Here is a 24,521-nt window from a genome sequence, read left to right as displayed (position 1 = left end):
TCAAATTTTTAAAATATTTGTATAGCACATTTTTATCATATTACCCTTGCATATATTACTCATTTTTCTTCTTAACTACATAAATATTGTAAAAATCACACATACAATACTAAATATTCAGAAAATTATTTAAAAACAAAAATTTTAAAAAGGAAATAATTGAAAAACGAAAATTAATAAAGGAAATCATTTAATAAGGGAATCAAATGAAAATGGAAATATTTTTAAAAGAAAAATCTTCAAAAATCCTTGGTAATTTTTTTGTTGACTTCAAAAAATATATTAGTCAGACTTATAGGTCTGCATAATTCTATAAACTTTGTTTAAGTCTTCGCATTTTTGGTAGACTTCAAAAATATATTAGTCAGACTTATAATTACTTTGCGAAGAATCATAGACTTTAGTAAAGTCTTTGGATTTTCGGTAGACTTCAAAAATATATTAAGCCGACTTATAGTTAGTCTGCGAAGATTCATATACTTCGATAAAGTCTATGCATTTTTGGTAGACTTTAAAAATATATTAAGTAGACTTATAGCTAATCTGCGGAGTAATCTAGACTTTAGTTAAGTCTTCGCATTTTCAGTAGACTTCAAAAATATATTAAGCAGACTTATAGTTAGTCTGCAGAGTATTTTAGACTTTTGTTAAGTTTTCGTATTTTTAGTAGACTTCAAAAATATATTAAGCAGAGTAATCTAGATTTTTGTTAAGTCTTCTTATTTTCGGTAGACTTCAATAATATATTAAGCAGACTTATAGCTAATCTGCGAAGTTCTATAGACTTTTGGTTAAATCTTTGTATTTTTGGTAGACTTCAAAAATATATTAAGCAGACTTATAGATAGTCTGCGAAGTTCTATAGACTTTAGTTAAGTCTTCAAAAAATATTAAGCAGACTTATAGTTAGTCTGCGGAGTTATCTAGACTTTTGTTAAGTCTTCGTATTTTTGGTAGACTTCAAAAATTTATTAAGCAGATTTATAGTTAGTTTACGGAGATTCATAGACTTCGGTGAAGTCTGGTGTATTGTAGCAGAACTCTAATATTAATTTTAGCAGACTTGTTTGGTAGTAGTTTCAAAAAAAAATTCTTAATAGCCATTTTATTCACCTCTCTTTTACCTTTCAGTGGTATTTTTGAAAATTATTAATGAAACGCATTTAAAATATATTAATAGTAGTTTCAAGCTAAAGAACAGAGAATTCTAGAAACATAATCGAAGGATATGGGTTCAGAATTAACAATAATTCAGCCCAGAAATTCAATAAACTAATCAAAAAGAGAAAGACGTAAGAGATCTTATGTTATGGAAAATAAAGAAAGTCGATTCAAGGTTAATTCTATTACATTAGGTTTTAAATAATTAATATTTTTTTCATAAATATTTATATATTGGAATTTAATTTTAATAATTTTATGAACCATATATTTTTGCCAATTGAAAAAAAAAAGGCAAAGGACATTTTTGGTATTATGAAAATTATTATATAAAAAGTGAGTTAGTCTGACAATAAAAATAAAAAGAGATTAACGTAGCTAATCATTAACAAAAGTGGGTTACCATAGATAATTTTCTCGTTTTTTAATTGTTTTGAATGTTTTTTTCTATTGAATAGTTATATGAGCATTCAAAAATCCATTAACCACTAATCAATGCATTGTTTAAATGTTATTTTCTTATTAATGATGAATTTCATAAACTCTTTTACAGTATTATTAGTGATGATGATGAATAAATGGGAGATTATATAATAATACTCAATCATTTCATCCCTATCCTTTCATCTCTATATCTCATCTTTCAAAAAAAAAAAGTGCTCATCTTTCAACCAAAGAACAAACATGGAGAACGCCGCCCCACTCAACATGGATGCAGGAGCAGAAGGGAGGAGATTTGCTGCCACTTATTCGCTTCATGCTACCATTTTGGGTTTCCTGTTGGTTGCCTTCGTGTTTGTGCCAATCAAGATAACGCTTCAGATGGAAGCAAAAGAGAAGGGTGATTCCATGGTGGTTGCTCTCAAGATTACTAGGAAAAAGCTAGCACAGTTTGGAACGGTCTCGCTGTCCTATTTGGAACTTCACTTAATCGTAGTCCACGTCCAACCCAAGTATGCAACATGGAAGATCTTGTTAGATTTCATTGCCGTCAGTTTTGTCTTAGCTTCCATCACTAAAATTTATTATTGAAATAGATCTTAAAAAAAGAGAAAAAATTGAGAATAATTAATTTATAAAAATAAATATGTAAGTCATATATATATATATACTTTTTGGAGTGCTTCTAAATATAAAAGGGAGAAAAAAAGAATGCTTTTTAAATTGTTTAGTTTTAAAGCATGGGTTTTTACGTTTTAAAAAAATGGGAAAAAACAAGGAAGAGAAAAAAAAAGAGAATAAAAAGTGTGATTGGCAAACAAATGGCTGTGAAAGCTTTAAAAAAATTAAAAGCAAAAAGTGTGATTGGCAAACAAATGGCTGTGAATGCTTTAAACATTTTTAAAGTCTTTAAAGTGTGTTACTAATCAGGGCCTTAATATGTAGAAATAGAAGAAAAATATGAAAATAATAAGTAATTAATATTTACGGAAATCATTTAAATTTGACATATATTACTCAATCGATAAAGAAAATAGTAGTTTGTACAAATGTCGCACATCAGCTAAAATATTTTAGATAATGATTCAGAATTATTATAAATAACTTTAATATGTTTCCAACTACGAATGAGCAAAAAACTTGACTTATCAGACGTCCAAATTTAAAATTATAAATCAGTTTAATCCGACACAACAAGAGAACTCACACAACTCTGTTCACATGTGCCATGTGGCAAACAGTAAGAGTTTCTTTAAAAGTGGAAGCCTACTTTATTATATAAAATGACTCTTGATATAGTGAATCGCTGAAAGTTCTATATATAGCTAAAACGTATGCTTTTTTATACTCGAATGTATGAACGAACTCGTAATTCATATGTACATGTGTTTTTAATTTTCTTCTACTTTTCTTGTGTTCTTCGTCATGTCTCTATGTGTTCAAATTTTATCCAAAAAAGTAATAGTAGACATGAACCGTAATATTGGTCATCCAAACTGTTTCTGATGTTTGATTGATTTTTCTTAAGCAGTTCAAGTGACTGTTTCGCTTAATTTTGTAACTATAACTAAACTGTATGGTAAAATGAGCTTCAAACGCTTAAGTGATATATATATCTAAAACAACCACTTAAGTATTTTTATAGAATACTGGCATTGCATATATATATATATATATAGTGAAATGAACCAACAAGAAGATTGTATAAGAAACAAACCATACTTATTTATTACAAAATATGTATCATACTTAGTATTATCAAATAAATAGTACTTTCCATTGATGGAAAAGCAGAAATTATATTTATTTTTAAAGAATTACGTTTACAGTACAAATAAATAAATATATTTTTTTCCCATCAGGGAGAGTGTCTTATTAATGATACATGCAGAACTTAATAAATTTTTTTGCATGTGGTTTTATTTTTTAAGCACATGAGTGATGAGACCAGGAATGTGTATACTTGTGAGATAATCTCCCCAGTTAATGACTTTTGGGTCGAAATCAAACATCATTTTTTCTGAATTTTGGCTCTCCTCTTCCTTTTGGTTGGCGCATAAACTCTTAGTATTTCTATCGTCGAATCTGAGGAAAAAAATAAAAACAAATATTATATATTATTATGTGGATATAGAAAGTAATGTTTCAGTTTACTATAAAAATTAGAAAACTAATAATTTGAAGTTAATATATATACGTACATGCCCTTGAAGAGTACGTAAGGCTCGTAAAGCTCTACCAATCTCATCACCAACTCTATTTTACGGTTCTTGTCTCCGTATTTATCTCCTTTTCTCCAAGGGTATATTATATCAATCAATTTTAATAACTGATTCAGAAGGAACAAAATAATTTAAAATACATATTATATAATACACTATGATGGGAGAAATATGTATGAGAAAAAAAAATATATATATATATATATATATATATAGCTTGTTACGTAGGGTCATGTATAAATGTATGAGTGTCAAAATGATTAATTCATCTCAAGTAACTTATTACCTAATGAGTTTAGATTAAATGAGTTCATGGATTAATCCAACTCATTTGTTTAAATGAGTTGGTTTATCCATCAACTCATTTAATTTGATGAGTTAAATGGTTAAATGAGTTTGTTTAGATGATGAAAAGACAATCTAAAAGACAATGGTTAAATGGAAGCAGTTTCGCTAATGAGTAGTAAATGGTTAGTTTGTTTAGTTGTAAAGTCTCTGCACGTGTATAGAAGTTCTGAAACCTGTTTGTAAATTCTAAACCTGATTCTTCACGTGTATAGAGTCTACCCATATGGCAAGAGATGAATGTGGCAAGAGGTGATACATAAAAAAACCCAATTTTGATGATACAAGAGATGATTGCAGAACTATGAACAAAACAAAAATCAAATTTTCTAAACAAAACCCACTAGACCAACGCTTCCACCTCCCTATACCAAATCAAACAAAAACAATTGATACACGACAACCCATAAACTAAGAAAACAACACAAAACCATCGAAATAATGAACACATACACAATCGAGATAACGAGAACAATCATGAACCCAGAAAAATCAACCAATACGAACATGAAAACAATCATGAACAATAATAAAAACAATCATGAACCCAGATACTTAAAAAGAAAACCGAGAAAAAAATTAACTTAAACCCAGCAAAATACGAACATGAAAAGCTTAAGGGCCAATTATAACATGGGTTGAAAAAAAAGCGAACCTGAGAGGGTTGGAGAAGAAAGAAGCTCAATTATAACATGAGTTGAAGCGACCTTAAGCTGGAGGATTGAAAAGTCTGAGATTTTTACTCAAATGCTTCTGAATCGTATTTGATTTTTCTAGAATCAAAATCACGATGAAGGTGTTGTTTTGGGGAAAAATCAAAACATTGATGGTTTACACATTTTGACTGGTTTAGTGGTTTTGCTAATTTTGACTGGTTTAAGCATTTGATGGATTAAATGGTTAAACCATTACCCATTATAACATAACTCAATTGATCCATTAAACCATTTGACTCACTAACTTAATTTATTCATGAAGTCATTAGGATAAAATTTTTTAACTCATTAAGGTCCACGAGTTGAGTTGAGTTGTGGTGATCCATAAAATTTGACCCATTTTGACATCCCTATATAAATGTATTTATATGTATTGGTCGACCTATTATTTTATACCTGGAGAGGTAGTTTGTAACGTAAGGTCATGTAGAGGCTGAACAAACCCATGGTTGATATGAACCTCAGTTTGGAGACGGTTATGAGCGAGCCTGTACTGCGACTACGCAAAGGGTTTTTGGTGAAGTAACGAACCGCAATCTCATGAATCTCTCCAAATTTCACTGGGTTCTGATGAGATGAACCGACATGGTACACCATGTGAACCCCTGAACCTCCAGCGTGTGTGGCTGCAGCCGTGATCATTGCGTTTGCAACCATATCCACTGGTATCTGTCAAAATGATTTTGATATTGCATCCAATAAAAGAGGTAAGATATAAAGCTAGCTTGATTTGAATTTGAGTAACGTTAAATTTTGGTTATAGCTTCATGTATAGTTCAGTTTCAACTATTACCATATCGCAAACTGAGTTTACATCGACAAGAAAACACTTGAGCACTCCCTTTCCGTATGCGATAATCACGCTGTCTACGGTTCTACATACAAATATCATTAACGTGAAATTAATACTTGTAAGTATATATGGACAAATAAAAATATAAATAGACTGGTGATAGATTTAGAGTTATTCATAGATAGACCCTGTCCAATGAAAATGGTTGTCCAAAAGAATTAAATGTTGTGGTCCTTCTGTTCCATATTTTATTATTCAAAGCCTCGAATAATATTAAATATATTTTAGTTTCTTTTGAAATATGATCAAAATTTTCTAAACAACTTTTTTCTGTTGAAATTTAATCAATATTCTCTAACCATATTTCTGAAAAAAAGAAGCCGCAAGCAAAAATAAAGATTGGTGACACAAATCTAACAACATATGCTAGTTTTTACAATTAGAATAAAATTTTTCATTCATGATCGAATAAAATATACCTTAACCCTTCGATCCAACCGGGAAATGGTTCTGAAAAAGTGCTAGTGATCATGGTAGGACGGATGATGACGAGAGGAAGATTTTCTTTATGGTTACCAAGAAGCATCTCTCCCATCGATTTGGTGAAAACATATGTGTTTGGCCATCCATGAAGCTTTGCCCTAAACATCAAATTATATTTCATTTCATTCTGATAATTTAAACTAAGATTTTCTTACAATCATCAACAACACATTCACCTTTCCATTCCAAGTTTTTTCATGGCGAGCGTAGTGTCTTCTTCCGAACAATCTTGTTCATTGAGTTCTTTCAATCTTTGCTTCATCAGTTCCCTTTCAAGATTTATATCCAGCTGAAAACCGTTCTCGTTACGAATGTCTTCCATGACGAATGGTCTCTCAGGTAGGAGACCCGCCTTTTCTCCACAAACATAAGCTAGAATAAGAAAAGGGAAAACTATGAGTTTTTTCAAGAACCATATAAACAGTGAAATAATTTGAATAATAATAATAATAATAATAATAATAATAATAAAAATAATAAAAAAGACATACCAGTAGAGACATGGAGAAACAATTGAGCTTTATCACATTTTTTGGCAAAGTTAAGGACGTTGAGAGCTCCAAATGTGTTGATCCCAAGGCCAACATCGTATCTTTTTCACATATATGAAGATGTTAAATTTTAGTAGAGAGAGAATAAAAAAAATTATTGAAATTTGGTATATGGAAATATGGAATGTCTCGTAGCTAAAGAAGTACCTTTCGTCAAAGTTTGTTGTGGCTGCAACATTGACAACAATATCAATTTCATTTTGCATACGTTCTCTAAGATCGGAGTCATTTATGTCTAAATGATCCGTGGCGATATCACCTGGGACCGGGACAACTTTTTCGTACAACAATCTATTCAATTTCTCATCGCCAAGATTCTCTCTCAACACCTTAAAAAGATCTTTTTCGAAAGCCTGTTATATTTGATGCAACAAATCAGAATGATACAACTTTAATCTCACCTCACATATTAGGTAGTAAATTAGGTTTAGTTGGTATATTTATTAACCTCTGTGCGTAAGCGGTTAGTCGCAGCTTCGTTGTCCGATGCTCTCACCAAAAGGTACAACTTCTTCACATTTGGTTGTACTCTCAGAATTTTCTCCACAAATACTAAAGATCAATGAAATTATATTATAATCTAACAAATCTTGAAGAATTAACAAATTTCATCCAAAAACATGCATACCCTTGGCAAGGAAACCGGTAGCGCCGGTGACAAGTATCGTCTTGTTTCGAAGAAATTGAACACAGCTGAGTTCCATTGTTTCGAGTATATACGTTTGGTTCAACTCAGCAAGAAGTTATATATGAATAAGGCAAATAAACTCATTGTTGTAGAAGAGTATTTATAGTAGCAAAGGACGTTGCACGAAGTCTATTATACCCCTCCTATAATATAATAAGCAAAACCAATATCTGTCCAATCCAATATATGACCAGAACATAACATATTAAGAAGAATTTTTGCCATGCTTTTAACAAGAGGTCTTTTATTTGAATTTGTTACTAGTTCAAAACGATCCCAGCTCAGAAAAAAAAAATTAAAGAAATTGAATAAATTCGGAATAAATTAGAAAAACTGTCTAATGTTCATGATTAATTAATAACTCGTTAATTTAGTATATATGTGGTATGAACATACTACTGCCGAAGTTTGACTATCGTTTTAATTAATACTGGTGGTTGAAATGATGATTCTCTGAATAAAATCAGATTGTTAATACAATTAATCTGTATGATAATTTTCAACTTGTGTAAGTTTTTTCTTCTTCTTCTCTAAACCTAGAATTATTCAATTTTAGAAACTTTAAGTACTATAAGAGTAATTTAAGTCTTTAACAAAAAAAGAGTAATTTAAGTCCTTATTCAGTGTATGAAACTTTTGTAGATTTCTTCTTTCTTAAGCATACATATAACTCAAACAAAAATCAGTTTTCTTAAGGAATAAAATTAATGTTTATACATTCTTTTTCCAGAGTTATCAAATAGTTAAACTAATTTTTCTAGATTGATTTAGGTAATGTGTATATTAAATATATTGACGAATATAGGCCAACAAAATAGTTAACGTTCTTAGGAGCGAGGAGATGCGTTTCTGTTTATTCAATTAAAATTTGGATAAATTTATAATTTAATTCCGTTTTTCCTAATGTAGGTAGATCTATAAATAGTAGATGATATGGGTCAACAATATGGGTCAATATGTTACGACAACAGTATAAGAACAAAAAAAAGAGCTCATGCAATAGAACTTTAGAAGTTTATATATTGAACTATATGATTGACACAAATTTGTGCATATACATGTGTATGTTGTTGACTAAAGGACTTTTATTCCTTGGCATGTGGTGTAAGCTTCAAAGGAGCCCATGTGGCTCTCCGACGCAATCAAAGATGGGCCATTTTGATTTATCAAATTGTTACGGCAGTGTTCTGAGACTTCTAATCAAATTTGAATGTTTATACGCGGCTTGTAACATTTCTACCATACTAATAAATGCTCCATTTTTTCTATTCAGTTTCCCTCATTTTGTATTAATGTGAAAATCAAGTTTAGTGATTTTCACATGATCTTTAAACTCTTATGAGCATATGAAGCTCGAGAGTTATACCGGATGTCTCAATCGGACCAGTCTCCACTCTAGTATTACCCTAAGTACATAAATAGCCCTAAGTACCAAACGAACATAAAAATATGCAATGTAAATACAATTTGAGTTATTAATTTTTATTAGAGTTCAAAGGGTAAGTGATTAAAAAGGTATGTTATAAGGCCACTCGATATTGTTATGGAATGATCTTTGCATACTAAATAGTTTATCTATACATACAAAGTGTATTGGTGAGATTAATCATCCTAGTTTGTGGGAGATCAATCCCTTGGTTAATTTTCTTTGATTGCCAACAACACATTTTTTTTAATAAAACCCCAAGATTGGTAGTCCAAACCAGAAGATAGTTGTTTATATATAATCACTTAGATACTTGGTGACAAATGTATCAAAAAAAAAAAAAAAAAACTTGGTGACAAGAATATGACATTTAAATTCATGGAACCATCATATATTTTGACAAGTTTACTCATTTTGTTTCACAATAAGTGTCGTCGAAGAGTTTCGCATACATATTAAGAAATATTATTTTTTTCTATTTTACCCTTTAAATAAATAAATAAATAAATATATGTATATATGTATATTATACAATTGTCATTGGTCAATATACTAATATAATAGAGATAAAATTGAAAAATTAACCAAATATCGACATAATAATACAAATTTATATTTATTTTAATATAAAAATTTAAATCTAAAATGATACTTAACTTAATTAATATAAAACAGAGAGAATATATATCCTGTTTGCGTGCATTTTCTTGAAATTTCATTTGACACACCTCAAAATTACAAATCTTTTATCATTAAGTTTATAACTTTTATCCATGCAGATACAATTAAATAAATTTGATCTGGGAAAAAATTATATCTGAAACAGATATAAAACTGAAATTAATAAATATTAGCTTTATTTTGTTTATAAGAAAAATAATCAATAAATGTAAAACACAGTGCGCAAATATAAGAATTAATAGAAACATCAACGCTGAACATACTACTTCAAAAGAGGAGGATATATATATGTTTGGTTCGATTTCTCATTTCGAACTAATTATTGTCTTTTTTAAAACAAACCAAATCAAACGTGTCCAAGAAAATCAGTTTGGATCGAAGAGGTGGCCGGTGGGGAGGTTATCGTACAAAATTTATGAAATGATTTGCTACCTAACCGAATTTTGTGGTGGGTTTATTCTTGACCAATATTTTGAACCTTTGCGAATTGTTTGAATGTAAATTTCTATGAGTTCTTAAAATGTGAAAATGAACAAATGCATCATCCAATAATTTTGCGTAGAATTATTACCGTAATGTAATATTAGAAAAGAAATTCATATATTGAAATTGTAATGGTAAGATCCCATGTGTATGGGCAGAACAAAGGCCTGGTTCTGCCAAATAACTAATGTTCTGTTAATGTTTATGAATGTAGTTATACTTGTGACTATATACACGTGGGATATGATGTCACCGAGACTGTAGACTGCACTCCAATAGTCTTTTGAACCCAACCATATGAGATTATGAAATGCACTGTTTTGGTTGGGGAAGAGCTGCTATCAGCCAAATAAGAACATGTCTAGCTCGTTCATGTTACTTCTAAAGGTGTGACAATCATTGGCAAATATGGATCCGTATCTTTTGTTTTGTAACTTTGAAATTTTTGTTTCCAGTCTTTTCCTAGCAAAACTCTTTACCCGCCAACTAATAGATATTACAAAATAAGAAAATTATGTGGTTTCAAGTTGAGCTAGTGTAAAAAATTTTAAAAATTGATAAGATAATAAAATTATATATTTTTTAAAAATCCATATATAAATATATGGTCAGAAGTTAATAATTATATATAGTTAATAATTATATATATATAAATATAAGTTGATATACCAATATTCTTTTTTAAATAAAATTTTGTAAGAGTTCGTCTCTAATTTTTATTGTGAACATTAATTGTTTTTTTGTGTTTTTAAAATATGGTATTATAGTATACTCTATCACTATGTCATAAAATAGCCAAAACTTTCTGTAATTTTATTTTTATTTCTGAACATATATAATTTTTATTTTGATAGTCTTATATACGGTTAAAATATTACAGCTGAGGTCCTTAATTATAAATTAAAAAAAATTATATATATCGTTGAGAATTCATCTAGTGTTTGTATACACTAGAAGAGTTTTTTTTCTAGATATTAAAAATTCAAATATAACCTAGCCATCCAAAACACTAGTTTTACTTGAATAACAATTGCTAAAAATCTTGAAAATTTTAAAAGTTATCTTCACTAATTTATTAATATTATTATAAATTAATAAAATATCATGATCCCAACATTATCAATTTACAGTACAATGTGTGAATACAACTTTTCTTTATCTCTTTTACGGTTTTACTAAAAGTTAAAATCTAAAATACCAATTTTATGAAAAAAATTCACAACTACAGATACCAGTTACTATCGTATAAAATAATGTTCTCTTCCACCGAGTAATAGCAACGTGAAGACAAAGGTGTTTAGTGTTCAACTCCTAACCACAAAATCGACAGGGGACAAACACAATCAATTGAGTAAACATAATATATGAACAATTAATAACATGTGAATTATTATGAATACATTAATGTTGGCCTGTTCTTATCTACGATACGAATGTTGGTTTATTCTTATCTAATATATGAGATAGCTACTTCAATAATTAACTATTTTGGTGAAAGCCCCCCCTCAACTTTGGTAAAAGAATCCTTCAAATTTTGTTCCATTTTAGTGGATAAATCCTTTAAGTTTGGTCAAAACCATTCAAGTGAAAACATTTCTCAACATAGAATTTGATTTGGCTTTATGTTTGTGTGAAAGTTCTTGTAGACGGAGAAATCGTTTACCTAACTAAAGTTCTTGTTCTCTATCCTAAAGTACGACATATTAACAAAATTTTGTAGTTACAATTTATAAATAGCTTAGAATTTGTGAGATATAGTATTGCTATTTGCTAACTATATCTATGTGTGATTCTCGGAAAAAATTATGGCGAAAAATTAATGTGATTCTCTTTAAAAAAAAATTAAAGTTGGAAATATATATAGAAATTCTCCTAGAAAGCTAGAACTAAATAGACGTTGGTACGTCCAAAAAGATTATGAAACAGAGGTCTGACTTTTTTTTGATTATATACAAAAAAAGATGAAAGAATAAGAAAGTAAAAAATAGAAGAAGGCCCCGCCAAGAAGTATTTTTCGACAATTATTATAATCTAAGATCTAAACCACACGCAAAGTCTTTTGTCGTCGATCCTTCTCTTTTTGGGAAGACTTTTGTTAATTCCTTATGCGTAAGCGGAGGGAAACTCCTTTTTAGTACTTTCTTGAAAGAAGATTATATTATCTCAACAAGACTTAGAAAATGAGACACACTTCTCCAAAGATCTTTGCAATATCCAACTCACTCACTCAATTCCAAAATCACGATAACGTCCATAAGTTGGAACCAAACTTGTTTGACAAAGTAATGCACCTTTTTTGATATGGCGTGGTTTTATACTGACTAGTAACTTCTTGGAATTCAAGATTTAATTTGTGTCATAAGATTTTCTAAAAGCATAAGCAAAATAAACAGAATTAAAGATTACTTTCACCCTTTTTTCTAATTTGTCAACTTTGAAATTTGAACTTGGAATATCATACATTGACAACACTAGTATAATCCAATTGACCAGATGTATGGTAAGGAGACGATAAAGACTAGGCAACTCAATGACAGTTTCAGATGTAACGAAGAAACGATATGATCATTATAGTTACAAGCTGATCACACCAGAAGCCATCAAAGATCATACAGATTCTCAGCCACAATCAACCGTCTTTGAGTTATCAGATGATTGTGAGGGGATACTAGCAATATTCGACAAGGTGGTTGGGTTGAAGAGTAACGTAGATAGTTCCAATGAGTTACAACAATATCTAGCAGAAAAACCTAACTCCAGAGTAGAAAATAAGTTGGGGATGCCATATGATGTCTCAGTTGATGGAGACTTAATAGCTCAAAGTATCCAATCTTGTTAGAAATGGCTAGAGATATTCTAACAATTCAAGCCTCATCAGTTGCTTATCGAGTTTTAGTACAAGTGGGAGGGTCTTGGATCCTTACAGAAGTTCTTTAACTCCTTACATGGTTGAGGTTTTGTTGTGCACCCAACAATAGTTAGTGTTCGTACAAAGGAGAAGTAGTCTTAGCAAACTTCGCTTAGATGTTGGAAGAAGTTGAATTCTTTGAGTCTCTCGATAAGTTTAACTATTCTATGTTTACTAATCCTTTCAAATCTCTTGATATCTATAAGTTTATTAATCTCTTGCTTCTGTTTTCTTGTGTAGATTCTCAGATTCCGAGGAAAGTTATTTCACGATTATTTTTTTTATTTACATTATTTTTGTTATGATTTACACAGGTAGAAATCAACGTTTTTGTCATTTTTGATGCGGAAAGCAGCCTTAACAATGGGTTGTATAGTACTGACTTTGAAGCTGCCCTTTGACAACTTTTTGATGCGAATTAGCATGCTTTTATTGATGTAATGCTAGCTTAAATTAGATAAAATGCTAGCTTAGCAGCTTTAAAGCTTAACTCTCAAACACAACTTTAAGCTAACAATACAGAAAGTTGAAAGTTTGTGTTTGGTTTTACTTCAGAAAATCTCTAATATATATATATATATATATCATTTCTATATGACCTATATATATATATATCATAATTAAGCATCCCATAATACTTAATTACATATCAAACCACAAACCATCATTAAACCAACAACAGCCAATATGCACAATGGAAGCGTACCAACAATACAACATTCCTAAACATTCTAACCAACAACCTAGCATGCTACTAAACCAGGTTCCAACAGTAATAAACATAACAAAGACCGACAACACATAACTGAGACCCTAGATCATCCTCCTCCTCATCGCCATGATTCCACGTCACATACCTGCACACCACAAACAACAATTGAGATGCGTAAGTATTATCACAATTACTTAGTGAGGCAACCCTCCCATCTACTGGGCTACACACACAAGTAACTGAGAAACCCATGTTTAACAAACAACAAACAAAATACAACAGACCAGTAAAACAAGCATCAGCCGCCTGCTAAATAGGTTGAAATATTCCAACACCCCTCTAGTGTCGACCGACACTGGCCATTGGTGTCGACCGGCATCTACTTGGTGTCGATTGACACCGACTCCGCAGACACGTTCTGCTCAAAACCAAAAGTCGAAGAACCATTTTTCATCTCTTCCAAATCGTCTGAATCTCACCCAAAAGCCCTGGAAACTCATGGGAAACACAACCCAACCAAAAGCATACAAGAAAACACCACAAACAGCCACAAATCAAGCAAACAAAGGATTCTCAAGTTTAGATCAGCCATGGTCATGCACTCACCTCTTTGTAGGATGTTTCTGACCCACAGCAACGAATCCAACACCTTGGAAGGCTTCTCCTTCGTTCCTAGCACCAGATCTCCACTCCACAAGAACAGATCTCACCAAACAAGCCTAGAATCTTCAAGATCTCCCAAGAACACACTCTCTTCTCTGTTTTCTCTCTGGAACGGCTAAAAGTGGCTTTTCTGGAACCCTTAGGTCGACTTCTCACATAAATACACCTGTTTGGGATTCCACTTAAACCAAACCACTTAAATTCGGCGAGTTAAATCAATTAGGTCAAACCAGAAATTACTGGTGTCAATCGACACTACCCTTGGTGTCGATCGACACCCATCCCCAAAATCCATAATTTGGTTTATGGATGTTACAATTCTCTCCTACCAACAAGGATTCGTCCTCGAATCCTGCAACACCGTCCATCCGCCAAAGACCTCCGTGCAACCGTCACCACAACCCGCACATCCTCTGACCGGAATGAACACCATCAACCAAGGCTTTCCGTGCAACTGCTGCAACAGTCCGCACATCCACGTGGCCCAACGGTCCACATAACCCTGACCCCACTAGTCAGCATAACCCAAAACTCGAGGTCACTCCTGACCTCCAAGGTCTATATTCAGTCACTATCGTCATAACCACGTTCTAGACATTGTTTGCTCTCTCACTCATACATTCTCAGGTTGCAACCCTCGAGCTGCACCGCCTGTACTCTCAGACCATCGTCCTCAAGCAATATCCTTTCACTCTCAGATCGTCACCCTCGGGATCTCGGTACCAGGGGAACTACTCATCCCCTCAGGGAAACTAATTATCCCCTAGATGAACTAATTATCTCCTCTGCCGCTCTCAGGGTAGCAACCCATCAAGCCCGCGGTTCACTAGGGGGACTAATCATCCCCTCAGGAGAACCAATCATCTCCTCCGGAGAACTAATCATCTCCCCAGGAGAACTAATCATCTCTTCATGAGCAAACAAGTCCTAACTTCTATAAGCATCTCCCGACCGGAACTACCTCACGTGGTTAGCGTAAAACATCGCAATGTCCTACCAACCACCATATTCCCTCACTGGAATATCACCACCATCTTGACCACTCTTCAGGCCAACTCTAAAACATCCCAACCACTCGGGTGTTTACACATGCCCTTTCCAAAAAAATAGACAAGTTCTAACTATTCATAGAAATTTCTATTTGTTTGTAACCGCACTTTCAATAAATAGCCAAGCACTCCCATAAAACTTTCCATTTTTTTTAGAAACTTTCTATTTATGAAAACTTTCCATTTCCAGATGCACATAATCCCTTAAACCATTCCACATCAAGATTCCATAAGAACTAATCATCTTATTAAATCCTCTCCAGCAACATTGTGAGTAAATCCGCAATACGATCATCTCGGTCTGAGCAAAACCTGTTGCCACACTCACAACACCCACTGGGCCTCCAGCAACACCATTAAGCACACCGGCCACACCCTCAGACCCCCACCTGACCAGCATGCGAATTACTAACTTGCTAAACAGTGGCACTCCAGCCACCGTGGATGAAGTCAGGCTCCAACTTAAAGTCTCATAAATCTATTTCCAACACATCCACTTTCATAAATCACTGCCAACGGTATTTCATGATACCGGCGTGATCCACCATTTTCCAACAACTTGTCAATAGCCAACTGCACTTCCCGCACAAAACCTAAAAACACTTCACAACTAATAACACACAAAACAACTTACCGTATAATCTCATTGAAGGCTCGAAGAGGATAATACTAGGACTCCATACCACATACAAATTGACTAACTACTCATAATCAATTCCATCACACAACATCATACATCAAGCAACAGGAAAATAATTCAACCAATTAAATTCCTAATCCGTTCTAAACCATTTATTAACCCGCTCTGGAACCGTAAGGGCTCTAATACCAAAATGAGACGACCCGACCCATTATATATATATATATATATCATAATTAAGCATCCCATAATACTTAATTAAACCTGTCAAATCACAAACCATCATTAAACCAACAACAGCCAATATGCACAGTGGAAACATACTAACAATACAACAATCCTAACTATTCTAACCAACAATCTAGTATGCTACTAAACCAGGTTGCAACACTAATAAACATAACCAAGACCGACAACACATAACCGAGACCCTAGATCATCCTCCTCCTCATCGCCATGATTCCACGCCACATACCTGCACACCACAAACAACAATTAATAAACATAACCAAGACTGACAACACTGGCCCTTGGTGTCGATCGACACCGACTCCGCAGACACGTTTTGCTTGAAGGCGAAAGTCGAAGAACCGTTTTCCATCTCTTCCAAATCGTCCGAATCTCACCCAAAAGTCCTGGAAACTCATGGGAAACACAACCCAACCAAAAGCATACAAAAAAAACACCACAAACAGCCACAAATCAAGCAAACAATGGAATCTCAGGCTTATATCAGTCATGGTCATGCACTCACCTCTTTGCAGGAAGTTTCTGACCCAAAACAACGAATCCATCACCTTGGAAGGCTTCTCCTTCATTCCTAGCACCAGATATCCACTCCACAGGAACAGATCTCACCAAACAAGCCTAGAATCTCCAAGATCTCCCAAGAACACAGTCTCTTCTCTCTTTTCTCTCTGGAACGGCTAAAAGTGTCTTTTCCGAAATCCTTAGGTCGACTTCTCACATAAATACACCTGTTTGGGATTCCACTTAAACCAAACCGCTCAAATTTGACGATTTAAATCAATCAGGTCGAACCAGAAATTGCTGGTGTTGATCGACATTATCCTTGGTATCAATCGACACCCATCCCCAAAATCCACAATTTAGTTCAAGGATGTTACATTTACAAAATGCCAAATAAAATCAGGTAACCAATCCGATTAACCCGAGAAATGACCAAACCGAAACGAATTCAATTTCGGTTTAATTCAGTGAAGTTTTTGAAAACCTGAATTTCAGAAAAACCTAAATTCCAGAAAAACCTGAAATTTTTGGAAACCTGAATTTCAGGAAAACCGAATAACTCAACACACCAAACGTCCAGGGCGATAATATAGTATATATTTATCAATGTAGTGTAAGACATGTATGGAGATCACAAAAAGCACTAAAAAAAAAATCACTCTTTTCAAATCATTAATTTGTTACATTTGACGATTATTATTAATAGCCAAAAAAAAATTAGAAAACTGTGGTTGCAGACTAACAACATAAGTGAACACAAGAGAGATATGAAACTCTTTATAATAATGGTAAAACACACCTTGTTTTTGTTTTCAGCCCCGACAAACACACAATTTTACTAGCTAGATTCAAGTAAATGATACAAATTTTAGTATTCAAACGTTTTATTGCCTGAGTACATAAGTGATGAGGCCGGGAATATGAATGGTCGTGATGTAATCGTCCCAATCAATAGAATTTGGATCAAATTCGAACAAATCATACAGTTTAGTATCAATCTCCTTTGTTTTCAACCGCAGTATCTCAGTTTTCACATCATCAAATCTGCAAAATAATATTAAAAAAAAACGAAAAGAATGTTGCGTCAAAATAAGAAAAAATAATTGGAAGCATCAAAATTTATTAGAAATACTTATGGATAATTTTTATTGATACATACATGCCCTTAAACAATACATAAGGTCTGTAGAGCTCAACCAGCCGCATTGCCAACTTAATTTTGCGGTCAATGTCTTTGTATTTGTTTCCATCCCACCATGGATAGATTATATCTATCAATCGCAACATCTTATAGTAGAAGAAAATACATGCGTAAGAATTTTTCATAACTAAAATTCGAGTTATTAATTTCAATATTTCTCTTTAGATTTAGTTTTCTCTTTTGTTAACAAAAGAAGACTTTTCTTTCAACATTCGCCATTTGGTGTTATTATTGATTTAAGAAAGAAAACAAAAATATACGTACCTGCAAACGTAGCTTGTAACGAAGGGTAACATATAAGCTGAACAGATCCATGGTGGAGAAGATAGTTCTTTTGGAGACAATGATGGGTGAACCATCGCGTCCAACAAGAGGGTTTTTGGTGAAGTAGCGAGCCACGAGATCGTGGACCTGTTGAGCATTTTTAACATTCTTTTTCTTTCCATTTGTTGACCGATGATGGTTTGTTCTATTCAAAAATATTTAGATGGAGTATGTGACACATTTCTATGAACTAAATATGAAAAGAAAAGCACAAGTTCTATACGAAACGTATTAATATTCCATTTATAACACAACCACTCTATGTGTATATTAGAAAAACGATTTGATATATACTTGGATTTCCAACAAAGTAATCTTTATCTTCTTCATACAGTTGACTGAGATTTAGCTCTATAAGTTGTGCTTCCGATCCTGCCATCGGATTTGGATTCAAATCGATTAAAAGAGTACCTTGGGAAGACGAGATGACTTTGTATCTTTATTTGGATGAATTGATTCAGTATCATCCCTAACGACTTCTATATATTTGGAAAACATAATCATCACTAATAAGTGGTGGAATATTCAAATCAAATGAATTTTTTTTTTTTCTGTTAAAGGTGAAAAGTTTAATCCAAAAGCCATAAATAGATGGAGTATTTAGAAAGTGACGTCGATCTAATATATGTGAAGACTGAGTGTCCATGATGCAGTTATGCTAAGTGTGGAGGATACACTGAGAGGTACAGAGGGTTTGACTCTTTAGTCATTGACATGGGCCGTGTGAAGTTGGCATCACATGTGAAGTAAAAAGAGTCCTAGAACCAGCTATAAGAGCTTAAATTATCACAATAACTATTGACTAAATTAAGAAAAAGTCTACGAAATAAACGTCTGCAAAACTAATTATTTATAATTACATGAAAAGAGCTTAAAATATACAATTGTAATTACATAAATAAACAGTTTCGGGTAGTTTTAGTCTATTTTCATGTGCTGATACTCTCTGTGAAATAGAGGGGAATAAGAGTATAAAATTTTGTAGCAATGCATGCATAGGATTAATAAGGACTCAAATTTTTGTTCTTAACTGCACTACTATTTTAAAAAACTCATTGATTGGTAGTTCAGTCCACAAATTTGGTTTGAACTGTACACGCTAACCGCTAAACCAATCAGTTTGACAATTTAATCGATGTATCCCTGAAAATTATAAGGCTGAATTCGTCTACCAAACTGCAAACTCAGCCGACAACAAGTCAACAATTAATAAAGGCAACTAAAGAGGTATAAAAGTATATATTCATAAATTTAACAAGAAGTAGTAGATCAAAATTTAAAGTATATATTCATAAATTTAACAAGTTTGTTTAGTAATGGGATACACACCTTGTTTTTGTTTTCAAACCCATACACAATTTTACTCAGTTCAAATAATTACTAGGTAACCAAGAAATGAGAATAATAAACATTTTAATGTCTTAACGTTTTATTTTTTGAGTACATAGGCGATGAGGCCGGGAATATGAATGGTCATCATGTAATCTTCCCAATCAATAGTCTTTGGATCAAATTGGAACAAACCATTAATTTCTTTATTAACCTCTTTTATTTTCAACCGCAGTATCTCAGTATTCGAATCGTCAAATCTGCACACAAAAAAAAGTAGCGGCAAAATAAGAAAAAATATTTGGAAGAATGAAGACTGTAATAGATATTGAAAATTAGTTATGAAAAAATTGAAATTGATACGTACATGCCCTTAAACAAGACATAAGGTTTGTAGAGCTCGACCAACCGCATCGCCAACTTAATTTTGCGGTCAATGTCTTTATATTTGTTTCCATTCCACCATGGATAAATTATATTTATCAATCGCAACATCTGATAGTAGAAGAGAATATAGTATGCGTAAAAATTTGTCAGAAATTTAAGACTTGAATAAAATTCGTTTTGTTTTTAATATATCTTTTTTGATTTACTTTTTTCTTCAATTTTATTAACAAAGTAAGACTCTTCTTTCAACATTCGCCATTTGGTGTTAGTAATAATATTAAAGAAAGAAAACAAAAAGATGTGTACCTGCAAAGGTAGCTTGTAACGAAGGGTCACGTAGAAGTTGAACTGAGCCATGGTTGACAAGATAGTACCTTTGGAGACTATGATGGGTGAACCATTGAGTCCAAAAAGAGGGTTTTTGGTGAAGTAACGAGCTGCGAGATCGTGAACCTGTTCGAATGTGATAGGGTTCTTAGACGACGAGCCAACATGATACACGGTCTGCGAGCCTAATTTTCCCGCGTGTATTGCCGCAGCATTCACCATTGCATTTGCGACCATGTCCACAGGTACCTGTGAATGTTACTCTCAGTGCACCACAATGACTAATATAGCTTATAATAACACAGACAAAAATATCGTGTATTCCCATAGATAGTATTAACTGACTAATTGATATCATGTGCCATTCGAAAAGAATGTTATATATGGTCTTAAGGCCTATGCTAATTTATGTCTATTACACACTCTGTGGTGCACTGAACTCTGGATCTTAGGTACATTTAGTCAACCAATGGAACCAAGCTTTGAAAGTGTGGTTGGCGTGTGAGATTGCTAGAAATTTAAATTATGGTATTCTTCTTTTTCCAAATTACACCTTTGAAGAATTTTGATGTAATTTTATTTTGTTAATTTGTAAACACAAACACCAAATTTCAATTTTGTATTTAGCGTCTAACCAGACACTCCCTAACATATATTTTTATATTAAGATAATCGTTTTATCGTTTAAAAATGTTTAATTTATTTTAACTTTCTATATATAAACGCAATGCACAATTGACGTTTTAGGAGGACAAGTAGACAATCACAACCTAAATTAAGTTGAACTTACAAGATCAAGGACTGAGTTTGGATCTGCAAGAAAACATTTAAGCCTTCCTTTGCCATATGCTACAATCACACTATCTATGGTTCTGCACATACGACATAAGAGTATCATGAATTCTCCCATTCATGCAATCTAAACATGATCAATCTATAAATGGTATATATTTACCTTAACCCTTCGATCCAACCGGGAAATGGTTCTGAAAAAGTGCTAGTGATCATCGTGGGACGGATGACAACGACAGGAAGATCTTCTTTATGGTTATTAAGAATCATCTCTCCCATTGATTTAGTAAACACATATGTGTTTGGCCATCCATGAAACTTGGCCCTAGTAATTAAGACCAGTTCGATTCTAGATCAATGGACACTTTCAAAAAAAAATAAAAGCTGGTTGATGATTATTACACTGACCTTGACATTCCAAGATCTTTCATTGTTTGTGCAATTTCTTCTACAGGACAATCTAGTTTTTGTAGTTCTTTCAGTTTTTGTTTCATTAGTTCCATTTCAGTTTCGATAACTAAATTTCCATGTCCATTCAACGTCTCTCCCATGTGAAATGTTTTCTCTTGTAAGAGTCCAGACTTCTCTCCGCACACATACGCTACAAAGATAAAAAATTTGAGGGGTCTATCACTATATCTATATGATCCGTTAAATACGGTCACTACTCTACACATAAAAAAAACAACATCAGAATATGATTTTTATACCAAAAAAAATAAGATTATCGAGCTCACCCGTTGAGACATGGAGAAGCAACTGTCCTTTAACACACTTCTTGGCAAAGTTTAGGACATTGAGCGGTCCAAATGTATTGATTCTAATCCCAACATCGTATCTGTTTTTTATATGTATATATATATATATACATATAAGAAGATTAAAGTTAGGTTTCAATCATACAAAACTATAAAAACAAATCAATTTATAATTTTTTCGTAAAAACAAAAGTTAGATTTCAGTATCGTCTTCTTCAAGAATAATAATTGAATGATTTAACGACCACAACTTATTCTACACCTTTCATCGAAGTTCGTCGTGGCGGCGACATTGACAACGATGTCGATCTCATTCCACATACGTTTTAAGAGATCAGAGTCCTTCACTCCCAGATTATCAACTGAAATATCACCCGGAATAGGGATGACTTTGTCTGATACTAAAGCTTTTAGATTTTCATCACCTAATTTGTTCCTCAACACTCTAAAGAGATCTTTCTCCAAAACCTGTTGTATTATATATCATGTAAGTCAGATCATATTTCAAAAAATATAATATATAGAATTTACATAAAAATAATTTGGTTGTAAAGCTTATTTAATCTTCATAGAGATATTAGTTTATATGTATGACAAAATGTTTTATTTTTACCTCACTGCGAAACCGTTGCATGGCTGATTCATTGTCTGCTGCTCTCAAAAGAAGGAAAAGCTTCTTCACGTTTGGTTGAATCCTCAGTATTTTCTCCACAAACACTATAATAATTATAAAATTTATTAGTTAAACTTTAAAAGTCATTAATTATGATTAGTTTCGGCGGAGTTGTTCACCATCACAAGTGACAATTAGTTAAAATTATAATTAGATAGATTCCAAATGAAAATAGAAAGAGCCAAAACTATACGTTTGCTGTATGGACGACAAATTAATAATCTAATATCGAAAGTAAAGTTCTTTCAGAAAAATATATAAGTATACCAATTTAGATATAAAAAATTCAGTAATAATATGTGAAATATTGGTTTACGTTCGCAGTAAACAAAAAAGAAGAAATATTGGTTTACGTTCACTAATGAATTTTATATATTTGCCATGCAAATACAATACAAAGGCCGTAATGAACCAACAATAGTCACTAAAACAATTAAACACAAAAATTGGACTGAATCACAAAATCTTGATTGTGATGCTGAACATATTATCTGGTAAGGGATCCAAGTTGGTACCTTTGGCGAGGAAACCAGGAACACCGGTGACGAGAATAGTCTTGTTCTCGAGAAACTGAACGCAATTGGATTCCATTGATGAAGGCTCAAGACACTGATATCTATCTATTCGATTAATAAGAAAGAAAGAACAATAGATTGTGTTGGTCCATAAGACCTTTGGAGTTGAGGTACAAATTATATAGACTCATAAATGTTGACCGGTTTTGTTGAACCCATCGTATCTACTATTTGGAGACCTACCTACATTTACTTTAAAAGATAATTATATTTAAATCACTTCTTATTTTAACTAGGATGTCGGCACGTGCGTTGCCGCACGGGAAATTAAAAGCTTGAAATGACTAATATTATTAATTTCATATTTCGAGTGGAAACTTTATGGTAATTCTTTAACAGAATAGTATAAAAGTCATAAATAATGACTAAAATAAATCAACCAAATTAATTAAATAAATTTTTTGTTGTATATATAAAAATTGATTCAGTGACAATAAGAAAATAATGTTGATATGTCAGTTTTAAATTCAGAAAAATACTAACCAACGTGTTGCGATGCAAGCTCAAAGGAGTCCAGAGTGAAGATCGATGCTTTTGAAGCTATTGATTAAGAAAATCAGCCTTTGTAAGCCCCGCGATGAGAATACTAACTAACCAGTTGTAAGAATGGCAACAGTGGCGGTGGCGAGTGAACGTACAGTGTAATCAACCTGAACCAGAATTGCAATATATTAGCAAATTAATTCCCAGCCCATGATAAAGAGAAAAAATTATTTCAGACAAAGCTTCCTAGAATTGTATATGGAAAAAAACTTCTCAATCCTAGGAACTTTTAATCAATTATGCTCATATGTATATATTGTCATGCGATGTAGGTAGCAGAACGAGCTCTGTTCTTATGGAACAACGACCACGTAGTGGGTTTAATTGCTCAGAACAGAAGCGTGATCCTTCCTATCATATTCGGTTCGCTGAAAAAAACACAGAATCTCACTGGAACCCAGCAGTTCACGGTCTAAGCGCAAATATAAAGAGAATGTTCATGGAGATGGACCCTGTACTCTTTGAAGATTGCCAGCAACAGCAGTACGAAGAGAAACAAGACAAATCTAAACAAGTGGAAGAGCAACGCCAAGATAGGTGGCCATCATGTCATAATTCTGACTAACACCGGCAACAGTTAGGGCCTGTTCGTTATCTTGTTGCAGGATTGAGGCGAGCGACCAACAAAATTCAATGTTATTCACCACCGGCAATCGGATGTCTCTGGTTTTATCCGTGACTGTTTTGGTGAGTCGCGGCGTCTCCGATATTAACATCGGCGTTGTACCCTCCCTTGATATTTCTTTCCAAGAACTTATTATAAAGCAATTTTGGTCGCTATGAACTCGAACAGACCCATATTAAAAAATAAATTACGCCCCTTTGTGTGATAGATATTGA

The 24,521-nt window shown here is 32.8% G+C and overlaps 2 protein-coding genes across 4 annotated transcripts; both read right to left on the bottom strand.

The window, feature by feature from the left end:
- Positions 1-3,381: 3,381 nt before the first annotated feature.
- On the bottom strand, positions 3,382-7,636 carry LOC104780303 (putative fatty acyl-CoA reductase 5). The gene is made up of 10 exons (XM_010504803.3): positions 7,401-7,636; positions 7,221-7,324; positions 6,920-7,125; positions 6,713-6,813; positions 6,398-6,593; positions 6,158-6,319; positions 5,679-5,760; positions 5,282-5,554; positions 3,804-3,931; positions 3,382-3,687 (listed from the first exon to the last, which is right to left on the bottom strand). The coding sequence occupies exons 1-10, from the start codon at positions 7,474-7,476 to the stop codon at positions 3,522-3,524; spliced, it is 1,494 nt and encodes a 497-aa protein (XP_010503105.2). The 5' UTR covers positions 7,477-7,636; the 3' UTR covers positions 3,382-3,521.
- A 9,797-nt stretch (positions 7,637-17,433) lies between these two features.
- On the bottom strand, positions 17,434-23,321 carry LOC104780301 (putative fatty acyl-CoA reductase 4). 3 transcript variants are annotated; one of them, XM_087510213.1, is made up of 10 exons: positions 23,079-23,304; positions 22,504-22,607; positions 22,153-22,358; positions 21,870-21,970; positions 21,541-21,733; positions 21,296-21,457; positions 21,131-21,212; positions 20,320-20,589; positions 19,994-20,121; positions 17,434-17,816 (listed from the first exon to the last, which is right to left on the bottom strand). In XM_087510213.1, the coding sequence occupies exons 1-10, from the start codon at positions 23,152-23,154 to the stop codon at positions 17,657-17,659; spliced, it is 1,482 nt and encodes a 493-aa protein (XP_087366339.1). In that variant the 5' UTR covers positions 23,155-23,304; the 3' UTR covers positions 17,434-17,656. The 3 variants fall into 3 exon arrangements, with proteins under 3 accessions (XP_087366339.1, XP_010503102.2, XP_010503104.2); XM_010504800.3 differs by lacking the exon at positions 17,434-17,816 and adding an exon at positions 19,563-19,886 and having other exon boundaries at positions 23,079-23,321; XM_010504802.3 differs by lacking the exon at positions 17,434-17,816 and adding an exon at positions 19,563-19,886 and having other exon boundaries at positions 19,994-20,066.
- Positions 23,322-24,521: the final 1,200 nt, after the last annotated feature.

This window comes from Camelina sativa, chromosome 4 (genome assembly GCF_030686135.1).
Source record: "Camelina sativa cultivar CO46 ecotype springtype chromosome 4, ASM3068613v1".
Lineage (NCBI taxonomy): Eukaryota > Viridiplantae > Streptophyta > Magnoliopsida > Brassicales > Brassicaceae > Camelina > Camelina sativa.
Note: the sequence above shows the minus strand (reverse complement) of the source record. Positions and strands in the feature narration are given on the sequence as shown.

Bases quoted from the DNA above. Each gene is read 5' to 3' on its own strand.
- LOC104780301 (XM_010504800.3), bottom strand. From the start codon at position 23,154: ATGGAATCCAATTGCGTTCAGTTTCTCGAGAACAAGACTATTCTCGTC. The intron at 22,359-22,503 runs GTAAAAATAAAA...ATAATACAACAG, and splicing joins TGCAACGGTTTCGCAGTGAG to GTTTTGGAGAAAGATCTCTT. The intron at 20,590-21,130 runs GTAAGTTCAACT...TAACATTCACAG, and splicing joins CAAACTCAGTCCTTGATCTT to GTACCTGTGGACATGGTCGC.
- LOC104780303 (XM_010504803.3), bottom strand. From the start codon at position 7,476: ATGGAACTCAGCTGTGTTCAATTTCTTCGAAACAAGACGATACTTGTC. The intron at 6,320-6,397 runs GTGAATGTGTTG...TTTGATGTTTAG, and splicing joins AAAAAACTTGGAATGGAAAG to GGCAAAGCTTCATGGATGGC. The intron at 5,555-5,678 runs GTAATAGTTGAA...TCATTTTGACAG, and splicing joins TAAACTCAGTTTGCGATATG to ATACCAGTGGATATGGTTGC.